At 46.7% G+C, this 17,983-nt stretch overlaps 1 protein-coding gene across 5 annotated transcripts in view; it reads left to right on the top strand.

Moving 5' to 3' along the window:
• SLC7A1 (solute carrier family 7 member 1) overlaps positions 1 to 17,983 on the top strand; it is a 54,985-nt gene that overhangs the window by 10,607 nt on the left and 26,395 nt on the right. For 4 of the 5 annotated variants that reach the window (XM_063332087.1, XM_063332096.1, XM_063332109.1 and 1 more), the window contains one exon: positions 15,964 to 16,341. In XM_063332087.1, coding sequence (XP_063188157.1) covers positions 15,972 to 16,341 — 370 coding nt within the window. In that variant the 5' untranslated portion in view covers positions 15,964 to 15,971. Of the gene's footprint in view, positions 1 to 14,677; positions 14,804 to 15,963; positions 16,342 to 17,983 lie in introns of all 5 variants that reach the window. The other variant, XM_063332102.1, reaches the window with a different exon arrangement.

Raw genomic sequence — 17,983 nt, 5'->3', positions numbered from 1 at the left:
CCATGAGTCAGCAATGTGCCCTTGTGGCCAAGAAGGCCAATGGCATCCTGGGGTGCATCAAGAGGAGCGTGGCCAGCAGGTCAAGGGAGGTCATCCTCCCCCTCTACTCTGCCTTGGTGAGACCGCACCTGGAGTACTGTGTCCAGTTCTGGGCTCCCCGGTTCAAGAGGGACAGGGAACTGCTGGAAAGGGTGCAGCGGAGGGCTACGAGGATGATTAGGGGACTGGAACACCTCTCTTATGAGGAAAGGCTGAGGGATTTGGGTCTCTTCAGTCTGGAAAAAAGACGTCTGAGGGGTGACCTTATCAACGCTTATAAATACTTAAAGGGTGGGTGTCAGGACGATGGGGCGAGGCTCTTTTCAGTGGTGCCCGGGGACAGGACAAGAGGCAATGGGCACAAACTGGAACATAGGAAGTTCCACCTAAACATGAGGAGGAACTTCTTTACCCTGAGGGTGGCAGAGCACTGGAACAGGCTGCCCAGAGAGGTGGTGGAGTCTCCATCTCTGGAGACATTCAAAACCCACCTGGACATGTTCCTGTGTAACCTGCTCTAGGTGACCCTGCTCTGGCAGGGGGGTTGGACTAGATGATCTCCAGAGGTCCCTTCCAACCCTATGATTCTATGATTCTATGATTCTAGGTCCTCATTTTTTCTCCTTCACACAGCCCCATGCTTTACCTCCTCTGCTCCACCTCTTTGCGCTGACCTCGGCTCTCGTTTTGCTGTGGGTGTCTGTCTAGACTACATTGACGTTGACACATCCTGTGGTCCTGGCAGCCAGGCTCCGCGGCTGCCCTGCCCAGCCCAATTCCCATCCCAAAACAACGGTCTCTGGTGAGGCATGTGTCATGGATTGGTGGGGGGGTGGTCATTAAGCATCAGGGAGTTGGGACATGGCCGTATCCCAGTAACACTGGAAGTGTGGCCACACAATTGGTGCTCAGCATCTCCCTCTGCTTTGGTCTGGGCTGCCCCGACTGCCTCGGTTAGGGTGTCCTCCTCTGAGATGCTCTGCTCCTCGTGTTGCTCCCAGGCAGCTGGGGCATCAGTGGCCCCTCAGAGACACGTGGTGTTTGCTCCTTCTGCACCGAGTGACCCTGGGCAGTGGGGTTTGTCTGGTGAAAGGACAGTACTAGTTTAATCGGACAGTAGCAGTCAGTCATTGCTTTTAATCCAGTGTGCATCAGGGCACCGTCTCTTAGGGGAACGTCTTCCTGAAGAGCGCTCCAGTGGGAATTACTTGTCTGCTAGCCAGTTGTCAAGAGCCACCCCCAAAACTACACACATGCAGCATCCTCTCAGCTGCAGGAGAGCATGTGGCTGCACACACCAGCCGAGGGGGCTGTGAAGTACTTGTTTGTGCCTGTAATAATGAATGTGTGGGGCTTAGAAGGAGCTGATCATAGAATCATGGGGTTGGAAGGGACCTCTGGAGATCTAGTCCAACCCCCCTGCCAGAGCAGGGTCACCCAGAGCAGGTTGCACAGGAATGCATCCAGGTGGTTTTGAATGTCTCCAGAGTCGGAGACTCCACCACCTCTCTGGGCAGCCTGTGCCAGTGCTCTGCCACCCTCAAAGTAAAGAAGTTCCTCCTCATGTTTAAGTGGAACTTCCTATGCTCAAGTTTGTGCCTGTTACCTCTTGTCCTGTCCCTGAGCACCACTGAAAAGAGCCTGGCCCCATCCTCCTGACACCCACCCTTTAAGTGTTTATAAGTGTTGATAAGATCCCCCCTTGAATTATGGCTGGAATGTGGGAATACTGGGTCTAAAAGCAAACATTTTAGCTCCTTTCACACTAGGCTTCTCTTTGGTATAGTGTAAATCGTATTCACAGAAAGCTTTAGTATTAGGTCCATAGTCATGCAAGCACCCTCAGAAGGTTGTAACTTATTTTTGAATGCAGCTCGTTTGCTTAATGAGAAATTAACTTCGGTTTCTTCAGAAAAGGGAAGTCTTTCTTAATTCTTCCGCTATGTCGAATCACTATCCAACAGCCACATCAGGGTGCAGGGCTGGCAGGTCTGCCTTGGAGGTCTGTGTGGGGCAAGCCCTTGAGAATGGCCTCCAAATCAGCAGAAAAATTCCTGGATTAATGAAAATGTATTCTAATTACTTTCTAATGACTTTATTTTGATTGCGTAAACCTAAAGGAGTGATGTAGCATATTTTGATGTTTCACAGAATCTTAGGATGGTTTGGATTTTAAGGGACCTTTGAAGATCATCTAGTCCAAGCCACCTGCTGTGGGCAGGGACATCTTTCACTAGATCAGGTTGTTCAAAGCCTTGTCCAGCCTGGCCTTGAACACTTAATTTGCAGACCCAGTTACCCGACGCAAAACCTTTCTTGGAAGCCTGAAGTCATCTTGGTGTAAGGCACAGGGAGCTCTGTGACTTGGCCACATACAATTTCTGCTCCCCTTCCTCCCTGAACGAGTGCATGTCCAGTGTGGGTTGAGCTCTCCCTTGTGCGAGCAATTCCTCCAAGGTTTGTTGCAGAGCGTTTCCTCTAAAAAAGCTCTTAAAACACTTCCACCTCTTGCACAGAAACACTGTTCCTGCTTTCTCAGTAAAGGAAAGGGTTCCTTACCTTCGAGTCAGTACCTGTTATGGTAATGGAGGAAGTTTTCAATTGGGACAGCAGCTTGGTAATAAGCCATGCACCAGTGCTGGGGCTGTGTCTGTTTGAGAAACATCTGATCCACAGACACACAGGTCCACAGGGGTGGCCAAGCCCTGGTCCATGCTCTGGCACATTGCTCAGGTAGGATGCCCGTGGGCTGCTGGGCAGGGGTGACCAAGGTCTGCTGCTGCCACTTGGCCCTGCCTCCAGCTGAACTTGCCACTGCTCACCACGAGCTACCTGCTGGCTTTCACCTGCTCACCATTGCTCAGGGATGTCACAAAAAATCCGCTGATTATACCCACTTTGATCTGCCTCTTGTCCACACCTGAAAATCCTCACTCAGCTGTGCCCTTCCTCCTGGTGAAATGATGGTGTTTGGGGAAGTCTTCTCCTTTCTTCAGTCTGTCTGTCTCATTGGATGTGTCCCATGTGTGTGAAAGATGGTGCTTGTTGTTCTGCATGAAGGTTGGGGCTCTTCATTTTTTATTTGTTTGTTTCCCCACTGCGGTTTTAATAACAAACCGACTTCTGTCTCTGTCTAACTTGCTTCCTTATCTCCTAAGGGACATTTCCCACCTTCTTCCAAGGCCTGTTGTCCAAGGACCATGACTGGAGCATGCTGAATGACATGGCCAGGTGTTTTGGCTAAGCAAAGCTTTATCTTCATTTTATATGGGTTTAAGAAGACAGAAGCTCACTTATTTAATATTCTTTCCCAGAGCATAATTTTTTTTCCTGCAAGATACCAAGGCTGAGTCCCTGGCAGATTATGGGTGATGTGTCACTTTGAGTAGGTCCCTGGCAATCTGTCTCAGGCTTTCATTTGGGAAGTCTAATTATCAGTGGAGATTCCCTCGGGTTTTATGACAAATTGAGGGAGTTAAATCAAGCAGTTTTCTTGCAAAGTGTAATTTGAAGCCATGCTGAGGAACTATTTGAGGAGACAGTACTAGAGCTGGTGGGAGATTTTTCAATTAAATGCTTTTTCATCAGAAAATAGTGATTCATGTAATGAGAGAGGTGTGACACCCTTTATCAGCTAGGCAGGAAGACATCTCCTTAACTTTTTGAGCCTTGAGGAGCTGTGGATGGCAAATGCAATGCTGTCCTCCTCCTTCTCTAAACAGGTGGGTGCTATTTTGAGCTGCCAGAGGATCCTGACCAGCTGAAGTCTGAGGTGTGGGCTAAAAGGGCTGAGAGCACTGCAGATGCCTTTCACTGGATGGTAATTCTCAGGTGGGAGTTCATCCTAGAAATTGTCCCATCCCTCTCTTCTACCTTGGCTGCTGGTTGCCTTGGCTTGCCACCCTGTTGGTTGTAGGCACAGCATTGGGTTCGTTTCAGATACTGTTTGCAGCACAATTCCCCAGGTGATTATTCTGGTGCAGCTACAGGGGTGATCCACAACAGCCTGGGGCGAGGAACAGACCTGGTTTCATGGTTTAACCCCATCAAAATAAACATGCTCTTGGCTGCACCTGAGTCTTCCCTGCTGTGACACAGGATGCACTACATCCAATTTGTATCTAAGAGACGCTTCTTTAACCTGTTCTTGCAACACTTGGGTGGTGTAGACTCATCTTGCATCCTGCCCCAGCCTTTCATTGTGCCTGCAGTTGGAGAGGGGTTGTAACATCAAGTTCCCCACTGCAAATTAAGCCTGATACACTGTGTGTTTCTGTAGTACCCAAGGAGGGGAATTACTGTCTATCCAACCATTTACCTGTTGAATGGCTTACTGCAAGCCACCTTTGCTCTTAATCACAGCCGAAGGTTTGTGGAGAATGGGCATCAGTGAACTTCCATTTTGGAAATCTTGAAGCTTGAATTCTGGGAGGTTGAAGCATTCCCCTTTGGACTTTTACAGCAGGAACGTCCCTCCTCTTTTTTGGGTCAAAAATCACTACTTATTTACTTATTTCAAAATGGGTTTCATGTATCGTCACAAATAACCCAGATCGGGTTTTCTGCAGGTATTGAGACAAAACATTGAAGTTTGCCTGCTTTGAGATTTTGGGGAAGTTGAAACTTCTTGTCTGGCCTTGGGGACAAGGACAGTCTTTGCCATCTCAGAAGTTGCCCTGGGATAGGAGAGGAATTGTGTTTTGAATACACTGTACTGTGTGTGTGCTGTTATCTCTGGTTAGTGTGTAGTTTATATTTGATGGCTTCCTTCTTTTGAGTAGCAAATGCCTTGCTAGTGGCTGATCTTGGTTTTTAATGACTGAATTGGCGAAGAATATAACATTTAGAATCCATATGTATACACTGATGCAATCTACATTTCTGTAATGTGTTTTGAGATATATGCACATATTTGAAAAGTAAAAAAATAAAATTTTGACAATGAAGAAGGAACAATTTAACAGCACACAGACAAGACATTCCTTGCCTGGTTAAAATAAGTTAGCAGAACAGCATGCCTTTACACACAGTCAAACTTAATGCAAAGAATTGCAGTTACTTTGGTGGCTTTTGGCTTGGACACCATGCTATTACTGCTGCTGTGGTGGGATATATTCCAGCTTCACATAATGCTAACACTTGGTCATGCCTTTATTTTCATCAGCCTTCTTGCTGGTGTCATGCATCTGCAAATGGCTATGACCACAGCCTCTGAGTCAGTTCTCAGCACTTGTCCTCTCTAAACTGCCTGCCTTGTCCAGCACAGCTGCTGGGGACTTTAGAGTCTGATGCCATGTATTTTGCTTCTGTTTCTAAAAGCCTGGTGAGGAAAGTTCAGCATCTGCTGTGCCGTCTTGTCTCTACTCTGCAACAAATGACAGGGCAATGTAAAAAAAAAATTGGAGATTTTCCAAGGCAAGATGTTTTGGAAGAGCATATCTGACACGATCCCTGCTTTATACTGTAATGGATTGCACCTGGGGCTGACATGCCTCAGTGACTGTTGACTTTCCTCATTGTATTTCTGAATGATGCTTCAAAAAGCATTCTGATTCTGGTTTGATCCCTTACAACGTACTCCTTGCGTCTAGGAGTCTACAGTCAAATCCGACACCCCAAAATATCTGTAATGCTAATGGCAGTAGCAGGAATTGAGGTAGGACTTTCCCACCTCTTCTTTTTCTGTGTAGGACTTCTCTGTGAATGATGCTACCTTGGGGACAGAAGTAGCAAAGTCAGCCTTTTGAAAAGGGCTCCCAAATGGGTTTTTTACCTGTGTGTTAATGAAAAGGTTGGCATCGTCGCTACATGCTTGTTCAGGAAGCTGACCTGTGTTTAAGCTAAAAACAGAGGGCCAAACCCATTCCACACTGTTTGCCAAACATACCAACGTGGCATAAGCACGAACTGTTTGTTTTGCAGGCAAGTAGTAATGACGGTAGAGTTGTACAGGATAGGCAATTGTTGAAGACCAAAAGGACACTAAGGAAGAATAAGACTGTCCACAGCATGTCACTTGAGAGGAGTGCTGGTGGCTGTAGAGGTTTCCAAATGTTTCAAAATGGATATAAGTGTCCGTGGGGCCATGTTGAGTGGGGATTTCTGCTCACGCGTCCTCTGAGGAGGTACCTGGGCAATTAATTGGGCATGCAGCAGGGTTCGGCTTGGGTTTTCTTCTTTCCTTAGTAGAAAACTCCTCGATATGGATAACTTGCTTTAATTTTATGCTATTCTGCAGATTGGAGAAGAAAATTCTCAGGAGCAGCAAGGCCTTAAAATAGATAAGGAGTGGTTTTTCAGAAGCTGAAACAAACTGTCATTGTTTAGGAAGTGATAGTACTGCTTACGGAAAACCGTGCCCTGTCAGCTTATTTTTATACATGGTGGTTTAAGTTTAGCTGGACAGATAGAATCATAGAATGGTTTGGATTGGAAGGGACCTTAAAGATCATCTAGTTCCAACCCCCCTGCCATGGGCAGGGACACTTCCCACTAGACCAGGCTGCTCAAAGCCTCATCCAGCCTGGCCTTGAACACTTCCAGGGATGGGGCATCCACAGCTTCCCTGGGCAGCCTGTTCCAGTGTCTCATCACCCTCACAGTAAAGAATTTCTTCCTAACATCCAATCTAAATCTACCCTCTTTCAGTTTGAAATCATTACCCCTTGTCCTATAATTACACTCCCTGATAAAGAGTCCCTCCCCATTCTTCCGGTAGGCCCCCTTTAGGTACTGGAAGGCTGCTATAAGGTCCTCCCGGAGCCTTCTCTTCTCCAGGCTGAACAACCCCAACTCTACCAGCCTGTCCTCATAGGAGAGGTGCTCCAGCCCTCTGATCATCTTTGTGGCCTTCCGCTGGACCCGTTCCAACAGGTCCATGTCCTTCTTGTGCTGAGGACTCCAGAGCTGGACACAGTACTCTAGATGGGGTCTTACCAGAGCAGACTATAGGGGCAGAATCACTTCCCTGGACCTGCTGGCCACGCTTCTTTTGATGCAGCCCAGGATGTCGTTGGCTTTCTGGGTTGCAAGTGCACGTTGCCTGCTCATGTTGAGCTTCTCGTCCACCAGCACCCCAAAGTCCTTCTCCTCAGGGCTGCTCTCAAGCCATTCTCTGCCCAACCTGTATTTGTGCCTGGGATTGCCATGACCCATGTGCAGGACCTTGCACTTGGCCTGGTTGAACTTCATGAGGTTCGCACGGGCCAACCTCTCCAGCCTGTTCAGGTCCCTCTGGATGGCATCCCTTCCCTCCAGCATGTCGACTGTACCACACAGCTTGGTGTCGTCAGCAAACTTGCTGAAGGTGCACTCAATCCTACTGTCCATGTCACCAACAAAGATCTTAAGCAGCACCGGTCCCAGTACTGACCCCTGAGGAATGCCACTCGTCACTGGTTTCCACGTGGAAATTGAGCCATTGACCACAACCCTTTGAGTGTGGCTATCTAGACAGTTCCTTATCCACTGAGTGGTCCATCTGTCAAATCCATGCTTTTCCAATTTAGAGACCTCGGTGTCATGTGGGACAGTGTCAATCGCTTTGCATAAGTCCAGGTAGATGATGTCGGTTGCTCTCCCCTTACCTAGTAATGCTGTGGCAACATCATAGAAGGCCACCAAATTTGTCAGGCATGATTTGCCTTTGGTGAAGCCATGCTGGCTGTCACCAGTCACCTCCTTATTTTCCATGTGCCGTAGCAGAGATTCCAGGAGGATCAGCTACATGATCTTGCCAGGCACAGAGATGAGACTGACCAGTCTGTAGTTCCCTGGGTCTTCCTTTTTCCCCTTTTTGAAAATTGGGGTTATGTTTCCCCTTTTCCAATCAGTGGGAACTTCACCAGACTGCCACGACTTTTCAAATACAATGGAGAGCGGCTTAGTGACTTCATCTGTCAGCTCCCTCAGGACCTGTAGATGGATTTCATCCAGTCCCATGGACTTATGCACCTTCAGGTTCCTCAGATGGTCTTGAACCTGATCTTGTCCTACAGTGAGCGGTTCCTCATTGTCGTAGGCCCTGTCTTTGTGTTCTGCAACTTGGGTGGTATGGTTGGAGCCGTTGCCAGTGAAGACCGAGGCAAAAAAGTCATTCAGCACCTCAGCCTTCTCCATATCTTGGGTGACCAGGTCTTCTGTTTCTTTCCTGAGAGGGACCACATCTTCCCTAGTTTTGCCTTTACCCCTGACATACTTATAGAAGTTTTTCTTGTTATCCTTGATGCCCCTAGCCAGATTTAATTCTATCTGGGTTTTAGCTTGCCTAATCTGGTTCCTGGCCACTTGGACAGTTTCTCTGTATTCTACCCAGTCAACTCATCCTTGCTTCCACCCTCTGTAGGGCTCCTTTTTACTTTTGAGCTTGTTCAGGAGCTCTTTGTTAATCCATGGAGGCCTCCTGGCATTTTTGCCTGACTTCTTTCTTGGGATGCACCGCTCCTGAGCTTGGAGAGGTGATCCTTGAATACTAACCAGCTTTCTTGGGCCCCTCTTCTCCCCAATACTTTTTCCCATGTTACCCTCCCAAGCAGGTCCCTCAAGATGCCAAAGTTTACTCTCTTAAAGGCCAGGGTAGTGAGCTTGCTGCATGCCCTCCTTACTGCCCGAAGGATCTTGAATTCTACCATTTTGTGATCACTGCAGCTGAGGCTAACCTTGAGCTTGACACTCACCACCAGCCCCTCCTTGTTGGTAAGGACAAGGTCCAGCATAGTTCCTCTCCTCGTTTGTTATGATTTACTTTTTGCTGTTAACCAGATGCAAGATTGATTATTTTCTTATGGGGTTGTTTTGAAGAATGTCCCTTTTTAAAAAGTTTTTAATGGGGAAGGAAATCTGTCAACCTGACATAACAGGTATATTAACCATTAGATAAGAGGAGGAAGAATATTTATTTTATTTGAAAGTACAACACAGTCAAAGCATAAGAATTTGGACAGGGAACAAAAGTAACAAACATAAAACGCACTCTAAATAAAAGACAAGGACCAGTAGCAGTGGGGGGAATTCAGCCCCTATTGAAGTTGGTGGGAGCTTTGCCATTGACTTCAGTGGGACAGGATTTCACCCGAGGATGTGGCCCCATCCCAGGGTCCGCCCTGCTAGGTTATCTAGGTGCGTCATTGCTTCCCGCTGCTCTCAAAGCCCTCGGCTCCTGCTGAAACATGAAGGTGTCCAGAGCCTTGGGGTGAAGCCATTTCCTACCCAAGGTCTGAGCAGCCAGGGCTTGCAGCTCGGTGTTTCTCATTGGAGAAACCGGAGCTAAAGCAGGGGTGAGAGCTAGGTGCAGAACAAAACTAATCTACATTCATTCCGATCAAGTTTCCTCAACTTGAAGGTGGATATGTACCATCTGGTAACATTTCTGGAATAATTTATATTGTTTTATGTGATTAGGACTGCGTTATGCCACCGGAGTACTGACTGTACATCCAGAAAAAGGCTCATCGTTTCAAGTATGGTTGGGAGTGGGAGTGAGAGGAACCAGCCCAGAACACTTCCTCACTTCAAAGGCAAGAACGGCTGTTTCAGAAAGCGAGATCACAGCCGGATCCAACTTCTAAGGAGGGAAAAATGATAATCTCCGCCAAAATTACCCTTTGATACAATTGCGAAGATAACAAATGATATCAGAGGAAAGGTTTTGGGCAGAGGTGTAATGGCCCCTGTACTGTATCCTGCTAAACCAAAAGATCTTTCTCCTGAAAAAAATCACACTTGTCTTTATTGAAGGTTTCTTTGTCAAGCTACAGTGAATATAATTGAAAGTGAAAGGTTGATTTGGTACCTGCTGTTTCAAAAGCATCAAAAACATGTAAGAGATGCTTAGGATGTCTGTGAGATGAAGGGCAGTGCTGTGTGTGAGGGATGCAGAACACGGCTGCAGCGTGGGTACCGTGCCCTGCACCCAGCTCCCCATCTGTTACCTGCAGGGTGTAGGATGTATCTTATTTATGAGAGAGACACTCAGATGTTCTGATGCTTTTGGGATAGGACAAAGTTGGTATCTTGATCCTGAGATCAGGCAGAAGAGCACTGTCTGCTGGCATTAAGCCAGTTGGAGGATGTTGGCCTTAATTTCTAGGTCTGCCATAATTAAATAGCCCTTCTTCTAAACGAATTATCCACAAAAAGCAGTTCTGCTTTAATCTTGATAGCTGTCGTACAGCTGTGAATACCTGTAGGTATGCCTGAGGGAGCTTCAACCTAAAATCGCTTTGAAATAGATTTATTGTGGGGTACTCTCAAATTTATATGTAAGCTTGAAATAATTCACTAGATTTATTGGCTTTTTAATGAGTAAATCCTATGTTCCCCCACCACCCAAAAACCTTGCCCAGCTGGTACCCTCATCCTCTGTCCCTGCAGTGAGAGGCTGTTTCTCTCCTGGGGATGTTGCCCCTCCCCAGCTGTGTTCTAGCCCAAGAAGTGATTTGTCATGTCGTGCGTGGCAAGGGAGGGCATCAGGTACCAGATCTGCCTTCATTTTTGATGCAGAGATGATGCTCCCGTTGGTTTGGGAACACTGAGTCATGTTCATTTTGCAAGACACCAGGTTAAATGGCTAGGTAGGAAACAAAAGGTTTACCATTACTGTTAGGCAGTATGTTTTTGAAGCAGAGGCCTTGAGCCAAATCCTGGAAGAAACTTAGCATCCTTGGGTGTCAGTGGTGGTGGAAGGAGGAGGAAGAGCAGTTCTCACCTGTGGGGAACCTTGGTCCACTTGCACCTGGAGGCACTTCTTAGACAAAGGTAATTATAAGGCTGCACAGCCTGACCTCTGCCTTTTGCTTTTGTCCAGCGCAGAACATGTCCTCCTTGGAGCTTTGTGTGTTGTATGGGGACAGTGGGTTACTTACACACTGCAAATAAGCATATCCTTAGTGACACCTAGCTCTTAGGGTTAGCCCCGTTCCTGTCATGTGGGCACTGTAGAAACCTACCTGTTGATGAGTGAGTGCACATCACAAACCTTTGTCTTCTGCACGTTACATGGTGCAACCCTGCAAGGTACTCTCCTCCCTTGCCTTGATTTTCTGTGTAAGAAATGTTGAGCACCTTGTAGCATGAAACCCAGTGTGCTCAGCAAGGTTGATGTCAATCTGGAGGTACAAACCTTGAGGAACACAAAACAATGTGTAAGTCACTGGGGTTTGGGGAGGCCTGGACCTGTAGCCTCACACAGGGTGAAATGTCTCAGGAAGATTCCTCTGAGTTTCTCCAGTATTTCCCTATGGTTGGTCCAGCTGAGCCTCAGGGGTCCATTCGGGCCTGCCCCAGGTGAGCCCTGCCCAGCTGCACTGCATGTCTGTGGACCTCCTTGGCTCATCACTCAGCTTCTCGATGAGCTGGGCCGTCTTTCCACCTCCTTTCCACTTTCTGTCTTTATTAATAGCCTCAGCTGGGAGTCTCCCACATTCTTCTGTGTTGTGTCTAACTCCTCTGTTCAGGCCATTGAATGTCTAAACCTTGCCATAAATATTGATTTAGCAAGAAGTAAACTGTTTTTCACCAGTCTTTTGGCATTTCTTGATGTTTCCGTGCCTCAGACTAAACCCGTGTTTGTCCTGAAATTCAGAGTTTGTTTCTGAGTCAAACTGGTCTTGACTTTCAGACTGGCTGTGGAAAATAAATCCATTAACACATCTCCTGTGGGTATCTTGCTCATAGTTGGCTGCGGTTTATGGCATGGATTTCTTCGTTTTGTTTCAGAGGGCTTTTTTTTGTGTCTTCTTTAGCATTGTTTTCTTGGTGCATAGCACTGGGATACTCCCCATATCCTGGAGCTCCAGGCTGAGTGTCAACCAGCACCATCACCACTGCTGGGCAGAGTGGATGAGTTAGCCCCATCGCTGTGGTCTTCGTAGGATGGAGGCATCAATAGGATCTCTGCATCACTATGGTGGGAGTTAAGCAAAGTCTAGGACTTGTGTTCTCCTAGAAGGCAAAAAAATTCATAGGGGATGCTCCAGTGCAGCACTTTTGTTGTCATCTTACCCCAGTTCAAAGTTCAGGACTGCCCTGTCCCTGCTTTTAGGGAAGTGGGCAGGTGTCCAGCTGAAAGCAATCCTGACTGACATGGATTTGGATAAGGTTCAAGTGGGAAGGAGACTGCATGAGCAAATTGATAAATGAAGACACTTAAGTTAACAGGTTTGTCTTCCTTCTGAAGGGAGAAAATAGTTTTCCCTCTCTGTGCGTGTTGGGAATTCCCATGGTTCACCAAATAAGAGTTTTGTAAGATTGGCCTGAGGCCTGCCTTTTTCCGTTAGTCTGAATCCATGTCTCTTGGGACCACGTTTGGGAGTTGTTGGTGGATGAGAGAATTCCTGACACGGGAGGACTTGTAAATCCTCAGCTTTGTTCCTGCGGTTGTAATTACTTTCTCATAGTGGGGGAGTTAGTGTAAGGCCAAGAGGAAGGGATTTAAGCCAAGGCTTATGACCAGTGTCTTGGAAAAGCAAAGAGGATTTTTGATTTTGTAGTTGATGCTGTGGTGACAAAATTGAAGCATTGGATTTAATAGCTGACTCAGTTAATTAAGTTTCTTAGCACGTATTTTCCCACCTTTTATGCTGGGTTTTAGCCGAAGCTGATGAAGTACCAGTCTCACTCAGCCATACCGTAAATTGCATTTAGTAATATTTTTGCCTCCACGTTATTCTCAGCATGCTGTTGATGTTAGCATGCAATGTATACTGCTGTTCCGTTTTTGGTGTACAAGGCGCTTGCTGTTCATTGGAAAGTTAATGCCTCAGTCCAGCATTGCATCTAAATAAAACAGCCTTTCTCCTTTCCTATAATTAATGAAGAAACACTTTAAAACCCTGCTGCTGAAGCTGGGCTTAATGGTACAGTGTGGGTATTAGACTGGGTCTTCTTGAAGCTACAGGACGCAGTCTTAGATGGAAGATGATGGTCATCCTTTGTAGGCTGTGTCCACATGAGCAAGTAACAGCCTTTAGATTTGCAGAGCAAAGCAGTTGCTGCTGAGAATCTGATGTCCACATGACACATCTTACAGGGGAGGTTTTCCTGGAATAGCTGTTCCTGTGGGCTGAGCACCCATCAGGTGCTGGGGTGCATTACGTCCTCAGGTTTAGGTTCACCCTGGTGGTATCGGGTTTGTGCACTCCACAAGTGCTCTGCAGCATGAACCAAAAACATGGTAAATGGGATGTTCACTTTTAAAGTACTCTCATGCTCGGAACAGAAATGCTAATGGGCATTAAATAGTTGAATGCACGTCTTGCAGTGGTGATTTTGGTGCCTGAAGCCAAATCTGTAAAAGCATGGCAGGTTGTTGTCAGTGCCATCTCTGTTACTCTGGCTTAGGCTGCCTGTGGTCTTCGGTTGGAGTGTAGCTTTGTGGGGACTATCAAGACTTCTTGGTACTTGTCACGACTGTTGGACTTCCTCTACTGGAGGCCCATTCAAGGTGAAGAACATGCCTTGCTACAGCTCCCCCAACACTGCTTTATTTTAGTACGTGTTTTTGCTATGTATATGAATTAGGAGTGATCCAGCAGGTCCTATGGAAACATCCTAGCTGTGGACGGCATCATAGCATCCAGCTGCCAGATTCTGAATGAGGATGATGATGCTGGGGTGAAGGTGGGATGGCAGAGTGTGGGCTGAGTAAAACGGCTACAGCGAGTGGGAGCAACACCCAGAAGAGGAGGAGGATCAGGGATGGGTAATCAGAAAGAACTGAAACCTCTGTCAAAGTAGGAGGTGGTGCCCATTGACTCGGGAAGAGCTAAGAGAGAAGTGAGTTTACCTATGAGAGACTGGCAGATTCACATGACAGTTTTATGTGATATGAGGCACAAGGAACGTGGACAACTATTGGATTTTTTTTTTTTTTTTACTTTTAAAGGGAAGGATGGTGGTTCTTTTCTATCTTGACCGGAGTAAAGTTTTTGATGGGGTGCCACATGGGAAGTTGTTTAAGAAGATGAGGACTAATAGGAAACTGGCATGGTACAAAAGGGACGTTTTGGTGAGAAGTCAGGGACTGGGAGAGGAAAACGGACACCAGTAGAGAAGATACCCGCTGGAGTTCTTAGTGGTTGCTCTTGGGATGTTCTTGTTGCCTCTTCGGATTGTTCCTCTTGACGCAACAAGTGAGGGGTGCTAATGGGATATACTGCTGCTCAGAGGATGGTTCAGAGGTGAACAGTTACAGACAGTGCAAGGGACTGCCTGTGTCTTTGGGGCTTGGGTGGCTTACCTTTGCAAAATGAAGGCTGAGAGGTTAGGACTGATCTCTAAAGGTACACTGGGGTAACCACCCAAGCGGCTATTCTTGGCACAAGAGCATGTAAGTAAATGCTGCCTACTAAAGCGTTTTGCCTGGAGTGTAGAAAGTGTTGGTAGAGCTTTCCAACAGTGGAGATAAGGCACCTAGAAATTTTTAAGAGAACGCCTGATGTTACACCATGGTTTCCTGTGGCAACTGGGGCTAGACTTGGCAGAGTAAAAAGCAATAAATTCCTTCTAATGCTGTGCTCATGGATTCAGGTAATGCTGTGAGGAGGAGCTCGCTGGCTGCACTCTAAAGGCAAGGACAATTTTGAAGCAACATACTTTTTTTTTTTTTTTTTTTTTTTTTTTTTTTTTTTTTTTTTTTCAGAAAGAGTAAGACAGAACTTCCATACCCGGGCTGTATCCAAGGACATAAATCTTGAAGGGACAGACTCCTAATGGCACTGGTTCCACAGGTGTCTCTGAGGAGCTGACCCCACTGCTGGCCATGCTGGTTTGACCAATTGTAGCTTTTAATGAGTGCTGTTACTGTCTGTGTTACGTGGATGCCTATGCAGGTGGTCGAATTTGTAGGCTTGACGAGTTGCATAGCAAAATCTTCCCATGGCGTAGCACTGCAAGATACTCATCTCTCATGGGAAGAGAAACTCCAGAAGGATTTCCTAAGGGATCCCTTCACAAAGAGGAGTTTGCTTTACCCTGCATCCCAGAGTCCCAAGCAGGGGAGCTGCACCTGAGCTGCTCACAGGCTGAAGCCACTGAACGCCGCTGTTTGACCGTGCCAGCAGATCCATACACAGGAATAGTCTAGTTGCTGAAATGGGACCACAGCTGGAAACCCTGCCCCATGGTTTCATTAAACACTCCTGTCCTGCAGTGCTTCTGTCCTGGGTGGGACGGGGACGTTCGGGAAGCCCCACTGTGTTCTCAGTTCAGTCGTTGTAAATGTGAAGTAGCTTGAACCTTTGCATCAGCATAACCAAGTTAAATAAAACTTGCTTCTGTGTGTCCTTTTTCTTAAATTATATCTGTTTTAGCCTGCACAGTTGTAGGCAACAGCAGCCTGTTGGTGTTGCAGCTGCAGGTGGCTGTCTGTGGCTGGAGCTTAGAGAGGGGAAATGTCCCAACGGGTCTGTTTGACTACAAATGGTGTCGCTGACTGTGGCGCATGGCCGTGTTGGGCTCTAGGGAGAGGATCATGCGTGCTGCCTCATTCTGGGATGTAATGCTCACTTTGCAGTTCTCCCTGACACTTAAAAAAATACATATAAGTACATCGCTCTCTATATATATATCTGTCTTTTTTGTTTAATTCCCAGCCCAGGAAAACCACTCTGAAATCTGAAAGACAGGCTTTGTGTTTTTGGCTCGACCACTGGGAGCTGGGATGGAGTGACGCGTCTCTCCCGGGATCACATCAGCTTTGCAGCATGACTGGGAGTGGGAAGCAGAAAGTGCTTTGCTTTTGTCTGTTTTAATTGCCTGTGCTAAGCCTAGGTAAAATGCCAAAGGAGACGTTTTGCCATATAAAAAGGTGGAAAGTGGGAAGATTAAACGGAACTGGGCCCCAGCAGTATGATGGGCCACACATGTACTGATGCTGTTTTCAGGCGTATCCTGGTCCAGGTAATAATAGCAGCATCTTTGTTGCAGGCACAAAGATGGAGTGTCAAAAAATTATCAATTTTGGAAACCAGCTTCTTCGCCGGAAAAACGTGGACTGCACTCGAGATGAGAGTCGGCTCTCGCGATGCCTCAACACATTTGATTTAGTGGCTCTGGGCGTGGGCAGCACTTTGGGTGCAGGTGTCTACGTACTGGCTGGAGCCGTGGCACGGGAAAATGCGGGACCGGCCATCGTTATCTCCTTCTTGATTGCCGCCTTGGCTTCAGTGCTGGCCGGACTCTGCTATGGAGAATTCGGTGCTCGAGTTCCTAAGACGGGATCAGCTTATCTCTACAGCTACGTGACCGTGGGTGAGCTGTGGGCCTTCATCACAGGGTGGAATTTAATCCTCTCCTATGTTATCGGTAAGTATGGTGGGTGCACTGCGACACCCTAGCTTTAGTCCAGGATGGCAGCCTAGTTTGTAAGATCAGCCTTGTTTGAGCATCTACGTTGCTGTTACAAAATAGATGCTATACCCTTGCCCTCACCGAGGATTTCAGGACCCATCTGGGGGGTGTGTCATTGGTGGCTCCTGTCAGTCGGCGAGGTGAGTGGTGTCCTACGGGCTGAGGATTTGTCCTGAAGCTGTGTTATTGCTGCTGTGACTTCCTCTGAGTCTCCGCATCATCCCTTTGGCATCTCCTGGCACACTTGCCAGGGAGCAAAAGCCTGTCCCCTCTGCCGAGAAAGAAGCTGCTGACAGAAGGATGCTTTTACACAATGGCATCTGTACTCCTGGTTAATCAAGGATTAGTTTGTGGTCCCTTTGAGACCTGTTTAAAGATTCTGGATATCAGAGTTTTGTCTCGTGAATGGCTGCAGGATTAAGTTTAGGGTGATCTGCAGGTTTCCAGTCTCTGAAGCGTCCAAACCAAATCCCTAATAAGCCCTTGACTCCCACTAGGAAAGGCTTTGGATTAAGTTTAGAGCATGCAGTGTACAACTCAGCTGATACATTAAAACTAAGCCACACTTTTCTAATTAAGAATTCTTGTCTTTTCAAGCACATTCTGGGCACGCTGCTTGTCATCACGCCTATAATTAAGGCTGCAACCAGCTTGCTAGTTGAGAGTGAAGACTTACTAGTTAAAATGAAAATCGATGTTCTGCTAAATTATTAAAGGGAGGGGTTTTTAAAAAAATGTGTTTTATGAGATGTGTAAGTGTTACCTTGGAGATTGGTTCCCATGGTGGTGGGGAGGGCAAGATCATATCAAGAACGATATAGTGACGCAGCAGCTGCTCATCTGCGATCGTGCCGGCTCTGCTCTGTGTGCTACCTGAAACCTTTTCCTCCTCCTCTTTTTAATAAGAAATGAGAGGATGAAAAGCCAGAGTCAATTAAACTCATCTCCTTAGGAAATCTGAGTCCTGCTGTTCTTTTATGAATCAGGTTCACTGTAAGGAGGGGATAAAAAATAGCTTTTAAAAAAAGTAAGCATATAATTTCCTCCAGACTTCTAAAATGGACTCTGGTTAGGCAACACATAGAAAATTGGAATGGACTTCTTGGTGACTTATCTTCTGTTCCAGAAAGGCAATGATAAATGGTCTCCCCATCTAGTTAGTTATGTGTCCCTTCCCACCATGATACTGGACGACCCAAATGCCGTGGATGCTGTCGCAAAACCTGATTCTGCAAAGGCATGATGAAAAGGTTTACAAACTGAACATTACACTGCCAGGATCGGGGGTGAGGCTGGTATTTCTGAGTTTTTTGTTGGTGGTTTTGTTTTTTTTTTGTCCTCTCATAATGGCTGTTGAAACACTGCTTCAGTTTTTATTTCAGAGTTTGCTGCTCAGTGTATTATCACAAGGCAGAAAACTCAGTAAAAAATAAGTAGATACTATCCATGAATGTGTTCAAACATAACTTTGTTGCTTTTAATTCAGGCCTGTGACAAAAATGCATATTTGCAACTGGCTTCCTTGTAATTTGGAAGGAAGGGTGGCGAAGCAGGAAAAACAACTGGGGGAGGATGAGAGTTTTATAGCAGGTCTCTT

Source organism: Chroicocephalus ridibundus, chromosome 1 (assembly GCF_963924245.1).
Source record: "Chroicocephalus ridibundus chromosome 1, bChrRid1.1, whole genome shotgun sequence".
NCBI lineage: Eukaryota > Metazoa > Chordata > Aves > Charadriiformes > Laridae > Chroicocephalus > Chroicocephalus ridibundus.
The sequence above is the reverse complement of the archived record's forward strand: the minus strand, read 5'-3'. Positions and strand labels throughout refer to the sequence as shown.